The following is a 17701-nucleotide window of genomic DNA, read 5'->3' as shown; positions in this document are numbered from 1 at the left end:
TCCGTAATTTTGCATTTTAAATTTATTAAAAATGACTTAATTAAAAAAATATCTTTTATTTATAATAAAGTAAAATATTAGTGAGTTAAATAGTTCAAAATTTTATTTTTTTTACATACTCAAAGTTAACTAATAAATGAGTAAAATATATACACAAAAAAAATTATGAAAAGATTTTATTAATTTGGTGATAAGATTAAGTTATTAACTATTTATTCTTTTAAATAAAAAATGAATAATTAAATATCAGTTTTTTTAACATATTTTCTTTAAAAAAATATGATAAAATATATTTATTTATTTTTTAAAAAAATATTTAACTTTTGGTTAAACATATATATTTGTCAATATCTTTTAAAAAATATATATGAATTGTCAATTATATTATATTTATTGTATATCTATTATATATATATATATTAATTTATACTCCATTTTAATGTAAATTTTTCACGTATTAAAAAAAAAAAGAAAATGTCATTACTATTCAACATCTATTTTTTTTTTTTTTAATTTGGCATTGGACAGCTACTTGAAGAAAAAGAAAAGAAGTAGTAAAAGAAAGAAGAATATAGTAAAGTAGACATTCTTGAATGCAGAAGACAGGAAAAAGAATTTCTCATTTATTCAAAATAATTTAAAATAAATTACGAAAGTTCAACCCAAAAAAAAAGAAAAAGAAAAAAGAAAAAGAAAAAGCATCTGATGCTGCCCCCACCCCGGAGCGCAGCCCCCGTCCATCCCGATTTTATATAATAGCCCTACGATTTCCCTTCATTTTCTTCGTTGACGCACTCACGCACCACTCTCTGTCTCTCCCTAACAACTCTCGCTTAGAGTTACTCATTCTGTACAAACGAAAGCTTTAGAGGAGCTGAAATGGCGGATCAGTTGACGGACGATCAGATCTCCGAATTCAAGGAAGCTTTCTCTCTATTCGACAAGGATGGCGACGGTCAGTGCTCTAATTACGTAATAATACTCATTCATATCTAGATTTGCTCTCCCTATATGTGTTTCTCATGTGAATTTGATGTTGTATTTTTTGTTTTGGATTTGTTTTTGGGTAGATCTATTTGCTTGTTGGTGACTCGTGGTTTTATTTGTGAGCTGCTCGTGGTTTTGTTGACGACTTTTGTCAATGTTCATGTGATCTGTATTGAGTCTGCTCGAGAAATATAGATCGCACGCTGTGTTGCTGCCTGCGGTGGTTGGCCTCTGTGGTTGTGTGATTTGTTTCAGTGAATGAATTTGTGTTGGGAATTGATTGTTGGATTTTTTTCCTTGTTTGGGGGGAGTAATGCTGATTTTAGCGATAATGTGCTCGAGGATTTTTGTATTGCTTGTGTTGCTTGATTTAAGCTCTTTGTTTCGATTGATTGAAACAATTATATGGACTTTTGGTTGTTATAGTTGGGTGGTCGGATGCCATAGTTTTCTTATCGTTACTACTTCTGTTGATTTGTGAGATATGCTGTTTGCCTTATGCTAGATATCGGTATTTATTATCTCCTGCTCTTTAATTCATGCTTATTTTGCTTAGAGAAGATTCTGTATGGCATTTTGCCATTCTTACTCGTCAACTTTCACCATAACTCTATTAAATTTGTTACTTTCGCCTCTCTTGTAATTTATTGTGAACTCGACAACAGGTTGCATCACTACAAAGGAGCTCGGGACTGTGATGCGATCTTTGGGGCAGAACCCCACGGAGGCTGAACTTCAGGATATGATCAATGAGGTTGATGCTGATGGAAATGGGACTATTGACTTCCCCGAGTTCCTCAACTTGATGGCTCGTAAGATGAAGGACACTGATTCTGAGGAGGAGCTCAAGGAAGCTTTCAGAGTTTTTGACAAGGACCAGAACGGATTCATTTCTGCAGCTGAACTTCGCCATGTCATGACAAATCTAGGGGAGAAGCTAACTGATGAGGAGGTTGATGAGATGATCCGTGAGGCCGATGTGGACGGTGATGGTCAGATCAACTACGAGGAGTTCGTCAAGGTCATGATGGCCAAGTGAGACCCGACCAACCCAAAACTAAATTTTTAAAAGTATTAAGATTGACCAAAAAATGAAACAGGGCGGATAAGTTTGATGAGATTTCAGTTTCTGCTAGGATGTGCTTTTGGCATTATTAGCTTCAATTGGGTGCTCACCTGTCTCCTTCTTTGCATTGTTTTAAGTGCTGTTCTTCAGTATATGCGTGTGTTCTGTGTACGTTGTTTTAAATATCTTTGGTTGCTAGCGTCTTCAACTGTTTTCTTCAACATTTCCTATTATGAACCTGGAACATTTGAGAAACTTGTTTTTGATTACTTTTATTGGTGACAAATTTCTCGATATTCCAATTTGTTGACTTTGTATTTGTTAATCTGTTTTCCATTTCCCCTCCAATGGTTCATTACTTTTTCTGTTGTCTATTCTTTTCTCTATTCGAACCGTTATCACTGTTTGAGATTTGTAGGTCAGGGCCCTGAGGGTTCTTGATCGTATAGCATGACTTGAGACCATTTAATCAATATATCATATCTTCGCTTCTTATTTTCCATGTAAACAGGTAATTGGAACACACAACCTATTTCTCAGCATAGGCCACGAAAATCTCATAATCATTGATTCATTAATAGCTCCAGACTTTGGGGATAAGCCTATTGGTGATTTTTTTCTAATACAGATCTCACCTGTATTGGTGCATAGCTTAAGCAACATTTTCTGCCTTCCTCTAGGGTCTAGAGCCCAGTCCACCGTCCTCAATGTCGTGCCCTTTTATGAATTAGTATGTTTTCCAAGTAGTTTATATTTTTACTTGGTAGATTAATTTGATTTCTATCAAACCGATATCTGGTAATGATATGCCCCCCCTCTCTAATATCTGGTAATTTGACCTTAATATGATTGTTCTTCCTCGCTTTAAACTATCTGAAGTATTTGCAAGAAACCAAACAAAAAGAAACTGATGTTGGTGAGCCCATAACTGGATCTGAAATGAGAGTCTTCAATTATATGATTCTGTATAATGTAACTGCTGGATAGCCATTCATCTTGAATGTCATATTCATGGCCCCTTCTGATGCTCGCTAAGTGAGTGAGACTCTTTATAGCGCATTGATGCTCAGCTAGTGGCGAGGAAAGGCCCACCTTGTTACCTCCCACGCCGGGTGTCTATTCTAGTGTCTTGCGCAAAGGTGGTGATGATATTTATGCAGATGGACAATAATGCACCAGCATATTCTTCTTGGTACCCCACTCCCATGATTCTTGATTGTGCCTCTTCACGATGTTTGTTCTTGGCATCTGGTTCTTTTCTTCAAAATGTTCTGAGAATTTGTTGGAGGTATTTGCACCACGTCTTCTTCCTCATGGTATCCATCCAACTTTGAATTAAGAATCATACTTTCTTCTTGTCATTTCAAGACACCACCCCATTCTTTTCCCCTTGGCCCCCCACTTTTGCTTTCTTGGATTCGACCCCATCCATCCTGATTATGTTCGAATTATTTGCCTCCAACTTCTGCCTTGCCTTCCGTACAGAAAGTGATCTCAAACTTTTTAGACCAGGTTACGTGATAAGTGTTATTATACAGATTATCCGACTAGTCTACTTTGCTGAAATCGTATCTCAATTACATAGTAAGTGGAAGGCTTTTTCCTTGGTGGATCACCAGAAGGCTGATTGGTTTCTTGCCCTAATTTTGCCGCTATGGAGTTCAGACCACCAAATCAAATAATCCTGATGGCCCAAAAATGTGTAGGGGTCAAATGGGGAGAATCACATGTGACCCAAATAAGAACACAATTAAACAGGAGCACATACCATTTTTGTTAAAAAAATTGGAAATTGTTGATAACATTACTGCATTGAATTATTTCACAAACAACAAATTTAATCAAATCAACAATTGAAATGTATTCGGTTCAGTAAAAAAAGGTTGATTCACATCCTGAATGCAGACGGCGCAAGAAAAGGATGGAATCAAGCAGGCGAGACATGGAGGCAACGACAAGCGAAAGGGTCTACGGTAGCGTGAGACGCCGGAAGAGGGACAAGTTCCGTGACTGTTCCATCCTCTAAACTCAGCCACCGTCTGCTCACAAGTGAGTATTGGAATAAGGTACATGTGCAGTTTGGTTGGACTTTGACAAGCACAATTATAATGTGTAATAATGGTGACGAACTACTGGAGTCTAGTACCACTAATTAAGGTTGTAACATTTCATCATAACTAGGATGTATGGCAGCACAAGTGACCAGAGATGTCTCTTTATGGACTTGTTTTAATCATAATTTAGTAGAAAATAAATGGATGGATTGACGTTGCATAAGGTCTAGTCCTCTGAAATTCTAATTTTGATATCATCACCATATGCAAATTGAATCGAACGATATTTATGAATGATCTTTATTGGGTTAGGATCGGCTTAAATAAAAGTGAACGAATCCTTAGAGTATCTGGTAATTTTTGTCAATACTGAGGGTCTTTATTTTCATTTCATAGCATATATGTGGTCCCTACATCGAGTACCTAGTAAATCCCATTGCAAATTGCAAAATTAACCCACAAGAAATTACAATCTTAAAGCCTGCAAATTTTGGTCAGTGACATCATTACAATGCTGAATGATCAAATTAAAGAAGCTGCAGCTCATCAGCTTAAGAGAAATTAAAGACTGCTAATTAATAAGTTGAGAGAGATTTCATTAAGTACTTAATCAATATGGTACATTAAAGATCACTACCAAACAATCCGTTACAGTTCTTCTTAGTAAAATCAACTTAATTTAAGCCCCTGCTCTTCACAATCTTTACATCCGACTCAAAATCTACCTCTATAGCTTACTCATATTAACTCCAACTGAGAGTCCTTATGTTGGACTAAAGCTTCTGATGGAGCTCCAAGATCCCGACTCTAAGTCTTTCTTTTTGCCTGCTCATGTGGAAACGGAAACAAAGCAATGCGTTAAGGACACTTGTCCGGACTCCGTTTTAGTGTTCCCTGGATGGTTGAAAACAGGTAGGAGAACAAGGCCTGGAAAAGGTTCTGATCAGGACTTGTCTGCGCCTGACGATCTTGAAATAGTAAAACAGAATCTTCCTTTGAAAAAGAGGAAGTTCGAGTCGTTTCTCTTATCAAATGTTAGAAAAATAAGGTGCCCACGTAGTGAAAACGATGACGGGAATGTACATCCAGGCCTGGAATGTTTGGGAACCTCGAAAGATTCTTTGGTTGTTCAGGGAACTTTTGCCGGTAAGGTTCCTGTCAGGGGCGGAAAGCTGCATGTGTGTGACTTATGTGATAGGTCTTTCAAGAGCTACCTGGCTTTAGGTGGGCATAAAACCTACCATAAAGATGATGGATTTTCAGCTAATGTCGACTCGTCGGTTGCGCGAGCTGAGCGAAAAGGAGGATCATGCTGTGGGCTTATTCATCGATGCCCGTTTTGCGATAAAGTATTCTTGAAAAGGCAGGCTCTTGGTGGCCACAAGCGACACTGTCGACGGCATGAGGTTCAGAGGTTGTATCCTGAAGGAGGACAAATAGTGACTCTGAACGAGTCCAGGGAATTTGATTTTGACCTCAATGAGCTCCCACCTGGGTGGATCTATGAAGAGATGGAGAGTGGTGAAATGATGAAAGTTTGAGAAATTTTGAGGATATAATTTGGGAAATTGAGGTTCATTTGGGTTGTCTAGGGCTCATGATCAAGAGTTGATGAAGAAAAAGAGAAAACAGAGTTCGTTATATGCGATCTATGAGTTATTAAAATGATTTTATATTCTAAAACATCACATTTTAAAAAATATAGACAATAAAAACTAACAGAAGAATTAAATTAAATTTGTACAACTATTTGAAATTATCGAGCAACATCTAAATTTACTTTTTCTTCCCCAACATTTCTTTACAGGGACTTATGTTTTAATACATAATTGTCTAAATATTTCATAAAATTGTAATTAGTAAGTGTAGAGCCTATTCGATTATAGTTTGAATTTAGGAGACTGAGAGTACGGGAAAATTATAATTTAGATCGGATTTGGCTAAATTTGACATGTGAAATGCACTTATGGTGTGAATGGTGTACAGTTCAAATAAAGTGATCAATAAATATATTACATTTGTTATGCAATTGGTTTAATTTAGTCGAATTTGAGTTGAGTACGAATTTTTTGCTTGGAATCTGACGAGGTAACTAGATGAAAAAAAGAAAAATAACAAGGCCCAAAAATGATGGTCTCAGCTAAAAGGCCCAAAAAAACCCTGGTTTAGACCAAATACATGGCCCAATACCTTGCTCAGTATGAGCCGGATCGGGTAATCTTCATATTTGGGCCCAAATTTTCTGAAGTTTATCTCTTGAGCCTGAAAAAAATAATTAATTTTACTTTTACTCCCTTAAGAAGGAGGAAATTCGATTTAGACCAGTCTAATAATAAATAAATAAAATTTTATCTCTCTACTTTTAGAAAAGAGCTAAAACCACTCTAAAATCAAATCCAAGTCGCAGGCACTGACACTCCACGAAGCAGACGTGCGTGCTCATTTCCTTCGTTGACGCTCTCCCTCATCTCTCTCTCTCTCTCTCTCTCAAACTGAACATTGACATACTGATTTTATAGCATTGCGTGAGAGGAAAAGCTTTCGAGGAGAAGAAATGGCGGATCAGCTGACCGACGATCAGATCTCCGAGTTCAAAGAAGCTTTCTCCCTATTCGACAAAGACGGCGACGGTCAGTACCCTAATTTGACAGCTCCTTCGAATCTAGAGTTCCTCTGTGTGTCTATAGGTTGTGCGGATTCGTTATTTCGTTGTGTTGTGTTTTTTTGTTTTTCTTCTTTTTTAATCTGTTCTTGCGTAGATCTGTTTACTCGTTGATGGCTATTGATTTGTTTGTGTGCTGCTCATGAATTTGTTGACGCCTTTGTCAGTGTTCTGTTGATCTGTATTGATCATGCGCGAGAAAATTAGATCGCACCGTGTACTTATCCCCTGATGGAGTTTTGTGTTGTGGTTGTATGATTTTCTTTATTTTCTGATACGTGTTGGATTTTTTCCTTGTTGGAGGGGAGTAAAGCTATTAGTGAGAGTGAGCTGAATGACTTTTGGAGTTCTTCCTTGATTTAAGCTCTTTTTCTTTTCTTTTTTTTTTTTTCCTTTTACGTACATTGAGGGGAAACAGATGAAATTTTGGATATCATTGTTCGGGTGCCAGATGCAGTTGTCTGTTGCTTTACAATCATGAGAACGCGTCATGTGTAAAGAAGTTTGGCCCATTTGGGGCAGACCTGGCCGACTTCTTCACTTTTTCACTGTTTGAAATGGTTTGTGGTGGTATTATGGCTTTTGGTAGCATTCTTCACAAATTAACCATTTCACTTATTGACTGGAGGATCATTTGATGATGAAATTCATTTTTTGTTAACTAGTATTCACCGTGTACTCGGAGCTCATGGTGTTTGATTTTGTTGAAATGTTTTCCTGCGAGTTCTATATTACAAACATTGGAGCGGAATCTAGCATGAGATAATTTTACTCAAAATTATCATTTTACAGCTTTGAACTCTGAAGCGGCTGAACTAACATTAGTTACTTCCTAGTATGCATGTGGATCGTCATTTTGACTTCATTATAAGTTTTTCACTGAGACTATATTAGTTTTCTCCCTTCTATTACTTTCCTGGGCTTGAAGTGTGCAAATAAATCATTATTTAGTACATTGATCTTTTTCATCTCTTAGAAGTTCGGATTGAACCTTAAATATTAATTAAGTTCTAATCCTTTTCTAACTGTTTATCTTTTGTTTCCCACACATCTTAAACTCTAATTAAAGTTTGTGACTTTCTCCTTTCTTATAATTTCTTGTGGATTTCCTGACAGGCTGTATAACTACCAAGGAGCTCGGGACTGTGATGCGCTCTTTGGGACAGAACCCCACAGAGGCTGAACTTCAGGATATGATCAATGAGGTTGATGCTGATGGCAATGGGACAATTGACTTCCCTGAGTTCCTTAACCTGATGGCTCGTAAGATGAAGGATACTGACTCCGAAGAGGAGCTTAAGGAAGCTTTCAGAGTTTTTGACAAGGATCAGAATGGATTTATTTCTGCAGCTGAACTTCGCCATGTCATGACGAATCTTGGGGAGAAGCTGACTGATGAGGAGGTCGATGAGATGATCCGTGAGGCTGATGTGGATGGTGATGGGCAGATCAACTATGAGGAGTTCGTCAAGGTCATGATGGCCAAGTGAGACTCGACCAACCTAAACTAAATTTTTTTGGAGAATTAAGATTAACCAGAAATGAAATGGGGCAGAGAAGCTTGATGCTGTCTCAGTTCTTCTAGGATGTGCTTTTGGCAATAGTAGCTTCTTGGGCGCTCACCTGTTCCTTTGTTTGCATTTTCCCAGTGCTGTTCTCCAGTATATGCTTGTGGTCCATGTACCTTGTCTCACTATTTTCCGTTGTTAGTGTCTTCAACTATTTTGTTTCCAGTAATTTCTATGATGGACCTAGAACATTTGGACAACTTGGGATTTTTATTTTTGTTCCCAGCGACAAATTTGGTTATTCCAATCATGTACTTTGTTCATTTTTCCTTGATCTTTTCCCATTTTTCATCCTTAGTTTTTGGTTTCTGCTTCTTCTCCCTTGGACGCCTTCGGACATGCCCATTGTTATTACTGTTTCAGAGCTGCAGGTCAAGCTCCTAATTTGTGATCGCATGGCGTCAGAGTTGAACTCATATTTGTCTCACTGCTTTGTTCTCTTCTTAACACTTGGAGAAATATAGATAAAAATTCCCCTCTTCTTCATCGTATTTATTGCCTAAATACATTTGTTTTCTTCTTAACACTTGGAGAAATATAGTTTAGTTAGATAATTAACTGTGGTAAACAGCCTATTTAAGAGGCAGCAAGCTTCATTTCTCTGTAATCTTTTTCAACCCCACAACTCTTCTTCAATCCAAGCACTCTCCAATTTCGTTCAAATGTCTTCCGTTTGCCAAAGCTCAAAATCTCAGCAATACATTCCTCAAGGGATAAGTAGGTATATGAAAAATAAAAGTACGAACGATAAAAAAAATGAGCAATTATTGGTGATTTGTTTTTATCACCATCTGTATTTTGACCAAATCTTTTTGTTATTGGAATTATAAGTTCATTAATTTTGATTTGGAATTAAATTTGCTTCTATGGTTACAAAATGAACCCAATTTAGATATTAATGAATGGGGTATGAGAGACAGAGCACACATCTACCAAGAGATGAAAGAAATATCATGAAATTTGAAGAATATTTATTCATAAAACTCAATGGTTTTTTTCCGAAACTGAAGTACCTATGCGCTCACTCTGTTATCCTTCCATTGCCCTCTACGGCTTTAGCCCAGATCACATGGATCAACTCCTTACTTGGTACTCTGCCCCAAGACCCTACCCTTTATATTCCAACACATTATTTGGTGTTTTAATGCCTCTATTTTCAATGTGCTTTGTTTTTTTTTTTTTAAACTGCAACCTGGGTTTTGTTTGAATAATGATGTGTTTCACATAAATTTTTCACTGGATTTACAGTAAGTTTTGACACACTTGTTTTGTTCCCACTATTTTGACAAATTTATATAACCTTTCTTGTCCAAAATGAGTTTCTATACTTAATAAATGTCTAGAAATATGCACATCTTAGTATACCAATAATTACATAATCATGTTATTTCTTATTAAATCTCATAAACTAAGAGAAAATGAGCGCATATGTACCAAGAGATGAAAGAAATCTCATAAACGCATGAAATTTGAAGATTTTTTCAATAAAACTCATCTTATTCTAAATTGGGTGTCCATGTGCTTGCTCTGTCAAATGCTAAATAAGAATTCTATAAAGGATGCTATAACTTGTAGTAGTGTGGTGTCGAAATTAAGGCCCGATGACTTTAAGGTCATGGGTTTAAATCTTATCAATGTGTAGAGATTTTCTATTTTAATAGTATGTGTCGTTCTACTTTAGTAATATATAGTTGTTGATTAAATCTAGATGTTGATGATTAGTGTATGTTTGTTGTGCTTGTCGATTATTTTTACATATAAATATTTGATATTGATGATTATAATCGATTTATAAAATAAGTAATAGTTCATTGCTTTCACTTTAAAGAATCTTGTAATAGCGAGGTGTTTGAAGAAATCCGAATTTTTCAAAAAGTGCTAATTTTATTTTTGAAAAATGTGGGAAAGGGATTAAAAGGAAAAAAAATCGATCAAGTCTTTTTGTTATTGGGATTATAAATTTATTAGTTATGAATTATTATTCTTATCCTTCAACTTAATTAAATATTAGCCTGTGTTTATATTTAATTAATCTTGAAAGATACACGCCTTATTATTATGAAATGATTACATGATCGCATAATTCATATCAAGTATCAAACTAGATAAAAAGTGGACGAGATGATGATAATATTACGTGGAGTGGTGTATATATATGTAAGAAAAATAACCCTTATAACTTCACAATAATAAGAGGTGTTGGAAAAAAGCTAATAAAGTTAGGAGGAGATTTAATTATGTAGAGATAATACAAATCCATGAGAAACAAGTTAAGTTTATTTAATGAAGGTGGATCTAAATCTCGATATGGAGATTACATCAACCAATAACCCTCAACTTGTGATAGCTGCTTACTTATTTCCAAATAAAAAGTGTGGGAAATGATGAAAAGAGGCAAATACTAAATCAATCAACCAAAGGCAGGTGGTGTGCCAAAACAACCTGTGACACAACCAGTGTTTTCAGTTCCACAGTTCCTGTAGCAAGTTATAGCCTGCGACGGCCCGGCTGTTCCGCAGGCCACAGTGCAAGAAGCTGCTTGCTCCGCGCATTGGATGAGGCACTCCCCCATCGGTGGCAGCTGCCCCTTGACACGTTGGACCGCCTGCATTGTGCATGCTAACAAGAAAAGCATGATAACCAGGGTTCTTGCCATTGAGGAATTTGAGGTGAAACGATTCATGTTTGGCTAAGTCTGAGTTGCATCAGATGGTGGGCTTCTGTTTATATAGTGTGGGGGGTTCTTTAACTTTGTGCTGTTTTTATGGAACTTATTTTTGCCTAGGAATGAAGATTGTGTATGTCATTGGTTTTGGATTTTAGTTTTTGTTTCACGGGAATAATGTGATGGTCTGTTACTGTATTTATCAGCAAACCTTGCGTTTGTGTGCTGTTTTGTTGCTTGAGAAAAGAGCATGGGACGACAGAAGTTGCTTCCATCCAAACTAACTTGGATGGCTACCAGCGGCTAAAATATTAAATAAATATATATATTTAATGCTCAATTGAGATCAATTGATTAAAAATCCATTTGGGTTTTAGTAAGATTTTGATCAATAAATAATGTGTATAAAGCATTACTGGGGCACGAGAATTGCATCATCAGAAAAATTCTTGTTCAAATCAAATATAGTTAGCTAGATGTAATTAACTATATGTTATGAAACAATCCGATTAGCTGTTCCAATTTCAACTGTATGCTAATTACACGATAAATATCATCATTCATCATGTCATGGGCTTGAATTTAATAAGGTAGAATCTGAAATTGGGATTTCCAGTTTCTTGATGTGATACTGATACCCAACATAGATGGTTGCCTTCTGAAGAGGTGGTTGTGGTACTTCGTTCCAGATGGACTAAGATCTATAAAATGACTTCATAGAAATGTTAGCCTGAAAATTGAATCAAACCGGACCAATGGAAATTTATATTTTGGACACTCAGGTGAATTTGGAGGCGATTATGATGGGTAGCAGACTCGCAGGTCTGGGCTCTGACATTGTCCTGGTCAAGAGTCCAATGGGACTCAGAGGGTTGGGCAATGGGCACCCAATGGAAACTCTATTTGTAATGTCCAAACTCTAAATTTAACTGGACAAGTGTTCTATTTGCAAGTGCATAACTAAGAGTCACTGGTCAATGTCTAAGCAGATAACAAATAATTGACATCTCAAACTGTGCACAACCTTCATTAGCATTTTCAAAGTCGATCCGTAGACTCCATTTCCGTACATTAAATGGTTAGGCGCGGCTTCACCACATCGTAGTTGTGCCTAAAGTGATCCTGGAAAACAAGATTGTGCAGTAGTCCAACAATTTGCTAATAGATGCACAAAAACACTTCTAGAACATCAGATCTTCGGACCATCGTCACTCACCAAAATCAGAAATTTAGAAAGAACCTCAAAGACTAGTCCACACTTTTATGCTTATGTTCTAGACAACTATTTGTTCCCGAGCTGCAAAGCTGGACATAAATTCTATATTTATGTGAATAGCAAAATCTCAACATACGCGGTTGCCAACAGTTTGGTATAGGGACTTAAGCTGTGTGTTCCATTTGTCTATTGCAGTGTACTTCTTCATTCCCTTTGACCTGCATATGCATATTTTCCCAATTTATATGTGGTACAATGAGAGAAACAATGGAGAAGAAGGAATTCAACAACCAGAATTAAACAAATCATAGTGAAAGTGGGAGAATTGACAAGTTAACCTGTCACCACGCTCTAGAAGCCGATTCACTTGATCAATGTGCCCCTGAATCCGATTATCCAGGATAAGGGAGACTAACAACTCCTCAACATCCTTCTCTGGCACATTAAGCTCCTGCAAGTTGCAAATGCCATTAGTATGATAATAGATCTTTAATCTTTCAAATAAACTGCTACAACAGTCATGAACTCAGGCATAAAGGGTTACTACGTTAACTCTCGATTTTCTCTTTTGGGGGGGTTACTTTAGGTAACACATCTTCGTGCTCTCAAATGAAACTCAGAAGTCAGAAGGGTACAATCTTTATCAGACCACCACAACTTTCACCCTTTCTTCAACTTGTTTCGGTTATAGAAAACAGAAGATACTAAAGGGACAAGGCAATCCCAAAATGCAGAGAGGGAACCAGAAAAAGGTTCCTTCCTACAAGAAGAATTTTGTTCTCACCTTTGATATAAAGGGGATCCGAATTCTTGTGTAAGGCTTAATGAGCTTAAGCAACACTTGCGTTCTCACATTCTTCAGGAGATCTTCAATGTAATTTCGAATAAATGGATCATCCATTATTGTCCTTCTGTTACTCTGCAACATTCCCACCACTACATCAGAACAATAACAAATAGTACGAAGAAACAAGTCTTCTCACAGGCTGATACGAAATATAAGGGCAATAGAACACCTTCAAAATTCTTTCAAACTCCAAAATCTCATTCCTCTGATATGCTGCTATTAGGTTTGTCATTGCCAAAATCTCAGGATCATTTTTATATCTACAAAGAAAATGAGGCCAGTAAGGCTGAGGTTAACTTTCTATACATGAGAGGGAAATCAAGATGATAAAATTCATTAAATAACTTACGGCTTTGCCTCTTGACCATCAAACGGGTTTACCTCTGATTCCATCAGCATATTTGCTAAAACCAAGTACCTGACACATAGAGACCACTACATTGAGGTCAAGAAGCAGCATATAAAAAAATTACGAAAGTCTGTCCAGCAGAATATTTCTAGAACCTTTTATACTTAACCATAGAAAAGGAAATTAGGCACATTAATTTCACTTAAACATAGAAGAAATAAAACTTCATAAAAGAAAGATCAACTTTTAGACATGTAACAAATTAACATACAATGCATATATACATATAATCAACTACTTGATGATTTTCATTGAACTGCACTACCTATGTGATATAATCAAACAACATATATAACAAATGAGACAAGAAGATCATATAACTTCAGTCTAGCATCAACAAGCAATATGTACCAATCCCACAAGAATATTTGCGTCAAAATGAGTATAGCCACAGGCACATATATATAAATACTAAATAGATGAACATAGTATGACCACATTCTTCCCAAACAGACGTGCATAAAGCTTGAAAGTATACTTTAGACATTGGATGCGCCTCTGGTTCCCAGCTTCATCATAATTCTTAAAAGCTTCAAAGAAATCAGTGGCTGCTTCTGCCCACTGTCGCTCTGCCATATGCATTTTTCCACCGCATTCACGAATTATGCCCATGATTCTTGGATGAGGAATAGCAGATTTGACAGATAATGCCTTCTGATATAGTTCCTGCAGTAGATCAGATGGATGGTAAAATTGAAGGATCAATAAACCAAAATTTATATCCACAGGAAATTTAGAGTACAAAACTGTTATTACAGTACCTTCAGTTTTTTGTTGTTTTTAGTCTCAGTGTACATTTGGATCTCAATTGCATACACTTCCAACAATTGGGTGCCTTTCTTCTGATCATCAGTACCATCTTCTTTTTGACAAGATTTGTGAAGCTCCTTCAATATCTGATCAAGTATGCTGAATTATATTCCATCACAATCTAAAAACCAATTTGAAATCTACAAAATACCTTACTCATCCGCCCGTATTCACCAATATCAAACCATATTTTGCACAACTTCAGATTTGTCTTGAACCATAATCTCTGGAGAAAAGAGGACCGGTGAAATTTTACACAAATGACAAAAGGACTCGCTGAATTCAATTGAAATAAATATTTTACCTCATTCTTGGCCTCTTCAAGGGCCTTCAAGGTGGTTTGATAAAACTCTTGCAGTAGACCAAAGTTCTGACTAGCAGATCCAGAAATGAAATCCATGATATTGTTTATGCATTTCTCACTATAGTTTCGAGTCACTGCAGATTTAATATAAGTTAACATGTCTCTGTATGCATCCATCATTTCTTTGTACTTCCCAAGCTTATAGTAAAGCTTAACAGTTTGTTTCAAAGCTTTAAATCCCCTGAAGGCAAACAAGAAACGTGCAGGCAGTCAGTAGACAGTTATCCATTCGAGATGCACAATATCACAGCCAAAGTCCACATGTAGTGAAAATTACAGTTAGCCTTAAAAGGATTTCAATGAAAACCTCCTTTTTATAGATTCCCTGGAACCAAGCAGATAACATGGACCACCTATTATATCCAACACATTAACATCTCTATAGGGAAAGAACTAGTACTAGCTTTAAAATTGATAAACATTATCAAATAAGAATTTCCAACTTCAACTAAACCTAGAGAGCAGCATATCCACCCAACTTCAGAGAAGCTAAATCTAGTAGAAATTGCTTTCCGTGTTGAGGGCCATTACAAGAACTCTAGAGAGAAACCTGGAACCTTTAGCAAAACACTCTATGACATGTGCATAAGTAAATTATGAACCTCAAACATGATTGTTCGGGCATGAATCCTCTTCCACGCATGGGAAAGCATATCATTCATTAGCTTCCCCTGAGAGTGGATATATGACCCCAGGAAGAATGGGTTTCAGCAAAACAGGGTTGACCACAGAATGATTAAGATAAGAATTTTCATTGGACTTCGATAATGATAGTGCAGAAAGAATGAAAAGACAAGCAGACAAATAAACACCAGCCAAGAAATGGAAAAAGTATGAGAAGAAAGGAAATTTCAGCATACAAACAGCAACATAGCTTCAAACTATTAGATCAAAAGTTCCAAAAAATGCAATTTAATGAAATAAAATAAACAACGTTTTTGGCCTTTGTCAGTTTACAGCATCATGATAAAACCAAAGATCAGGCATATACAGCTCTGAAGTTATCCTTAACCTTGTGTTGCAAGGAAAATCAGCAACAACTGATACTATTTTTGCATCGAGCTCCATTGTTTTCTCATTACTATTCAGTGTTCACCCCAAAATAATATGACACACAGGTTAAAGAACAAACTAATATTAAGCTGATGAAGTCCAAAAAACCACCATTCAGCCTTTTCAGGTTCCATCCGCACCACTTCTGCGAAACCTTCAAGTGCTGCTTCTGGGTCCGTTTCAACCAAGCCTACAAGAAAAACAGTATTCATTGAAAGTTTTGCAAATGCCATAACCAAAATCATCCCCTAAGCGCATCCAGGAAAAGGGCCACAAAAATTTCTTAGCCCTGAAATTAGTAATCACCAATAACCAAATTCCATAAGTGAATGCGCTTAAGAAAAATTAAATTCTATCAAGAAACTTCAAACAGTTGAATCTTTTACCTGAGACTACCTATGCCAATTTCCACATTCAAAGAAATGTATTGCTGCCCAAAATACAACTCAGTGCGCAAACAGACAACCCGCTACAAATACTTATACACAATTATACACACATCCATCCACAATTACACGCAAACAGAACAAATACGAGCAAAGTACTTCTTCGAACCACAAACTCGCAATATAAATTACACGAATATACACAAGCAAATAACATAACGAATAAATACAAACAAACGCGAAACAACTCTCCAAACAACAAAACATCAAACCAACAACCATACCTTTAGAATTGTAATACTGATTCTCAATATCTACATCCTGTTCCTCCGGCTCCTCGTCCGAGTACTCAAACCCATAATCCTCCATATCAGCATCTGCACCACATTGTACGGTCAAAACTCAGCCGTCACACAAAGGAAAAAAAACAAGGAGAATTACCGAAACCAAAACAGCAAAAACAACATTATTCATACAGATTAGAGAGAGAGAACATTACCGGAACCCATCGCGAATATTTGTTCAACTCAAAACTGAAAAGGATTTCCAGAGAACTGCGATCGTTAGAGAGAGAGAGAGAGGAGAGAGTAAGTAAAACTTCACTTCTTTTTGTATATGGATTTTCGAGAGAATATTGGACTCTTTATTTGGGCTTTTGAGGCTCTCAACCAGACTTCACATTGGGCCTATACACCTTTACTTCCCGCATAGGCCCAATACATTCGGCCCAGTAATTAATAAAATATATCTACAATGATTCCGCCCCCAAATTATTTAATTATTTAGTAACATAATTTATTAAAACCAAAAAAAAAAAAAAGGAATAAAGATTTCTAACTTAAATTATGCAACAACTTAACTAGTCACGTGATTCATAATAATAATAGTCAAAGATTGTACGTCCTCTCCACATAATTTGACACTCCATTATTATGTTAAAAAATTAGAATGATTAATCTAAATTTCGAATAATTACATCCCTAATTTAAATTATTTAAATCTCCACCATTGACTATGTGCATCAATTTAAACTTTCAGTCAATTAAAATAAAATAGAATCTTTTGAGTCGTATTAAATTTATTAAGATGGTGAAAGCGTGTGGCGAATAGAGCGAGAGCAGATGAACAAAATAGAAAAAAATTCATATTTGGTCTGATTATATTCAATCCGCCACGTCTAACTACAATTGTATGTATAAAGATCGACACGTGTCAGTAATAAGCTTAACCTTTTTTTTTTAACAGAAAATAAATATATTAGATGGGTTTAATTTTGATTATCAGTATTAACGAAAATATGTTCCACAAAGAGATTTGAATAATTTTAGCTTCGATCACCACTACAGACGAGGAATAGCTCGAAAAAGATCTCCATATCGAGATTTAAATGATTTTAGCTTCGATCACCACTACAGAAGAGGGCTGGCTCAAAAATGTATTGTCATTCTCCCCGCAAACATAGTTCTTAAATCGATAGAAAGAATCAAATGTTCGAGATGTTCTAACAATAACTGACTTCTTTCTTGTCAATTGCGGAGAATAATTTTCTCGTACTTTGCTTTATTATTAGTACAATTATTGCTATCTATGCTATTCTCTCGAATTTCACATTTA

The 17701-nt window shown here is 36.1% G+C and overlaps 3 protein-coding genes across 5 annotated transcripts; 2 read left to right on the top strand and 1 right to left on the bottom strand.

Annotated features, from left to right (window-relative positions):
• The first annotated feature begins 764 nt into the window (after positions 1-764).
• On the top strand, positions 765-4330 carry LOC105170944 (calmodulin-7). Of its 2 annotated transcripts, XM_011091891.3 has the most exons (3): positions 765-955; positions 1653-2022; positions 3959-4330. In XM_011091891.3, the coding sequence occupies exons 1-3, from the start codon at positions 880-882 to the stop codon at positions 4077-4079; spliced, it is 567 nt and encodes a 188-aa protein (XP_011090193.2). In that variant the 5' UTR covers positions 765-879; the 3' UTR covers positions 4080-4330. The 2 variants fall into 2 exon arrangements, with proteins under 2 accessions (XP_011090193.2, XP_088740825.1); XM_088884699.1 differs by lacking the exon at positions 3959-4330 and having other exon boundaries at positions 771-955; positions 1653-2349.
• A 2127-nt stretch (positions 4331-6457) lies between these two features.
• LOC105170943 (calmodulin-7) lies at positions 6458-8600 on the top strand. Of its 2 annotated transcripts, XM_011091890.3 has the most exons (3): positions 6458-6538; positions 6627-6737; positions 7886-8600. In XM_011091890.3, exons 2-3 carry the CDS (start codon positions 6662-6664, stop codon positions 8257-8259), a joined length of 450 nt encoding a protein of 149 aa, XP_011090192.1. In that variant the 5' UTR covers positions 6458-6538; positions 6627-6661; the 3' UTR covers positions 8260-8600. The 2 variants fall into 2 exon arrangements, with proteins under 2 accessions (XP_011090192.1, XP_011090191.1); XM_011091889.3 differs by having other exon boundaries at positions 6481-6737.
• A 3402-nt stretch (positions 8601-12002) lies between these two features.
• LOC105170942 (COP9 signalosome complex subunit 2) lies at positions 12003-16707 on the bottom strand. The gene is made up of 12 exons (XM_011091888.3): positions 16587-16707; positions 16372-16464; positions 15813-15891; positions 14589-14829; positions 14436-14510; positions 14236-14370; positions 13953-14140; positions 13415-13483; positions 13235-13325; positions 13003-13137; positions 12557-12669; positions 12003-12436 (listed from the first exon to the last, which is right to left on the bottom strand). The coding sequence occupies exons 1-12, from the start codon at positions 16594-16596 to the stop codon at positions 12346-12348; spliced, it is 1320 nt and encodes a 439-aa protein (XP_011090190.1). The 5' UTR covers positions 16597-16707; the 3' UTR covers positions 12003-12345.
• Between the last annotated feature and the right edge of the window lie 994 nt (positions 16708-17701).

Source organism: Sesamum indicum, linkage group LG9 (genome assembly GCF_026168435.1).
Source record: "Sesamum indicum cultivar Baizhima isolate 11 linkage group LG9, ASM2616843v1, whole genome shotgun sequence".
Lineage (NCBI taxonomy): Eukaryota > Viridiplantae > Streptophyta > Magnoliopsida > Lamiales > Pedaliaceae > Sesamum > Sesamum indicum.
This window is presented reverse-complemented; position numbering and strand designations above follow the sequence as displayed.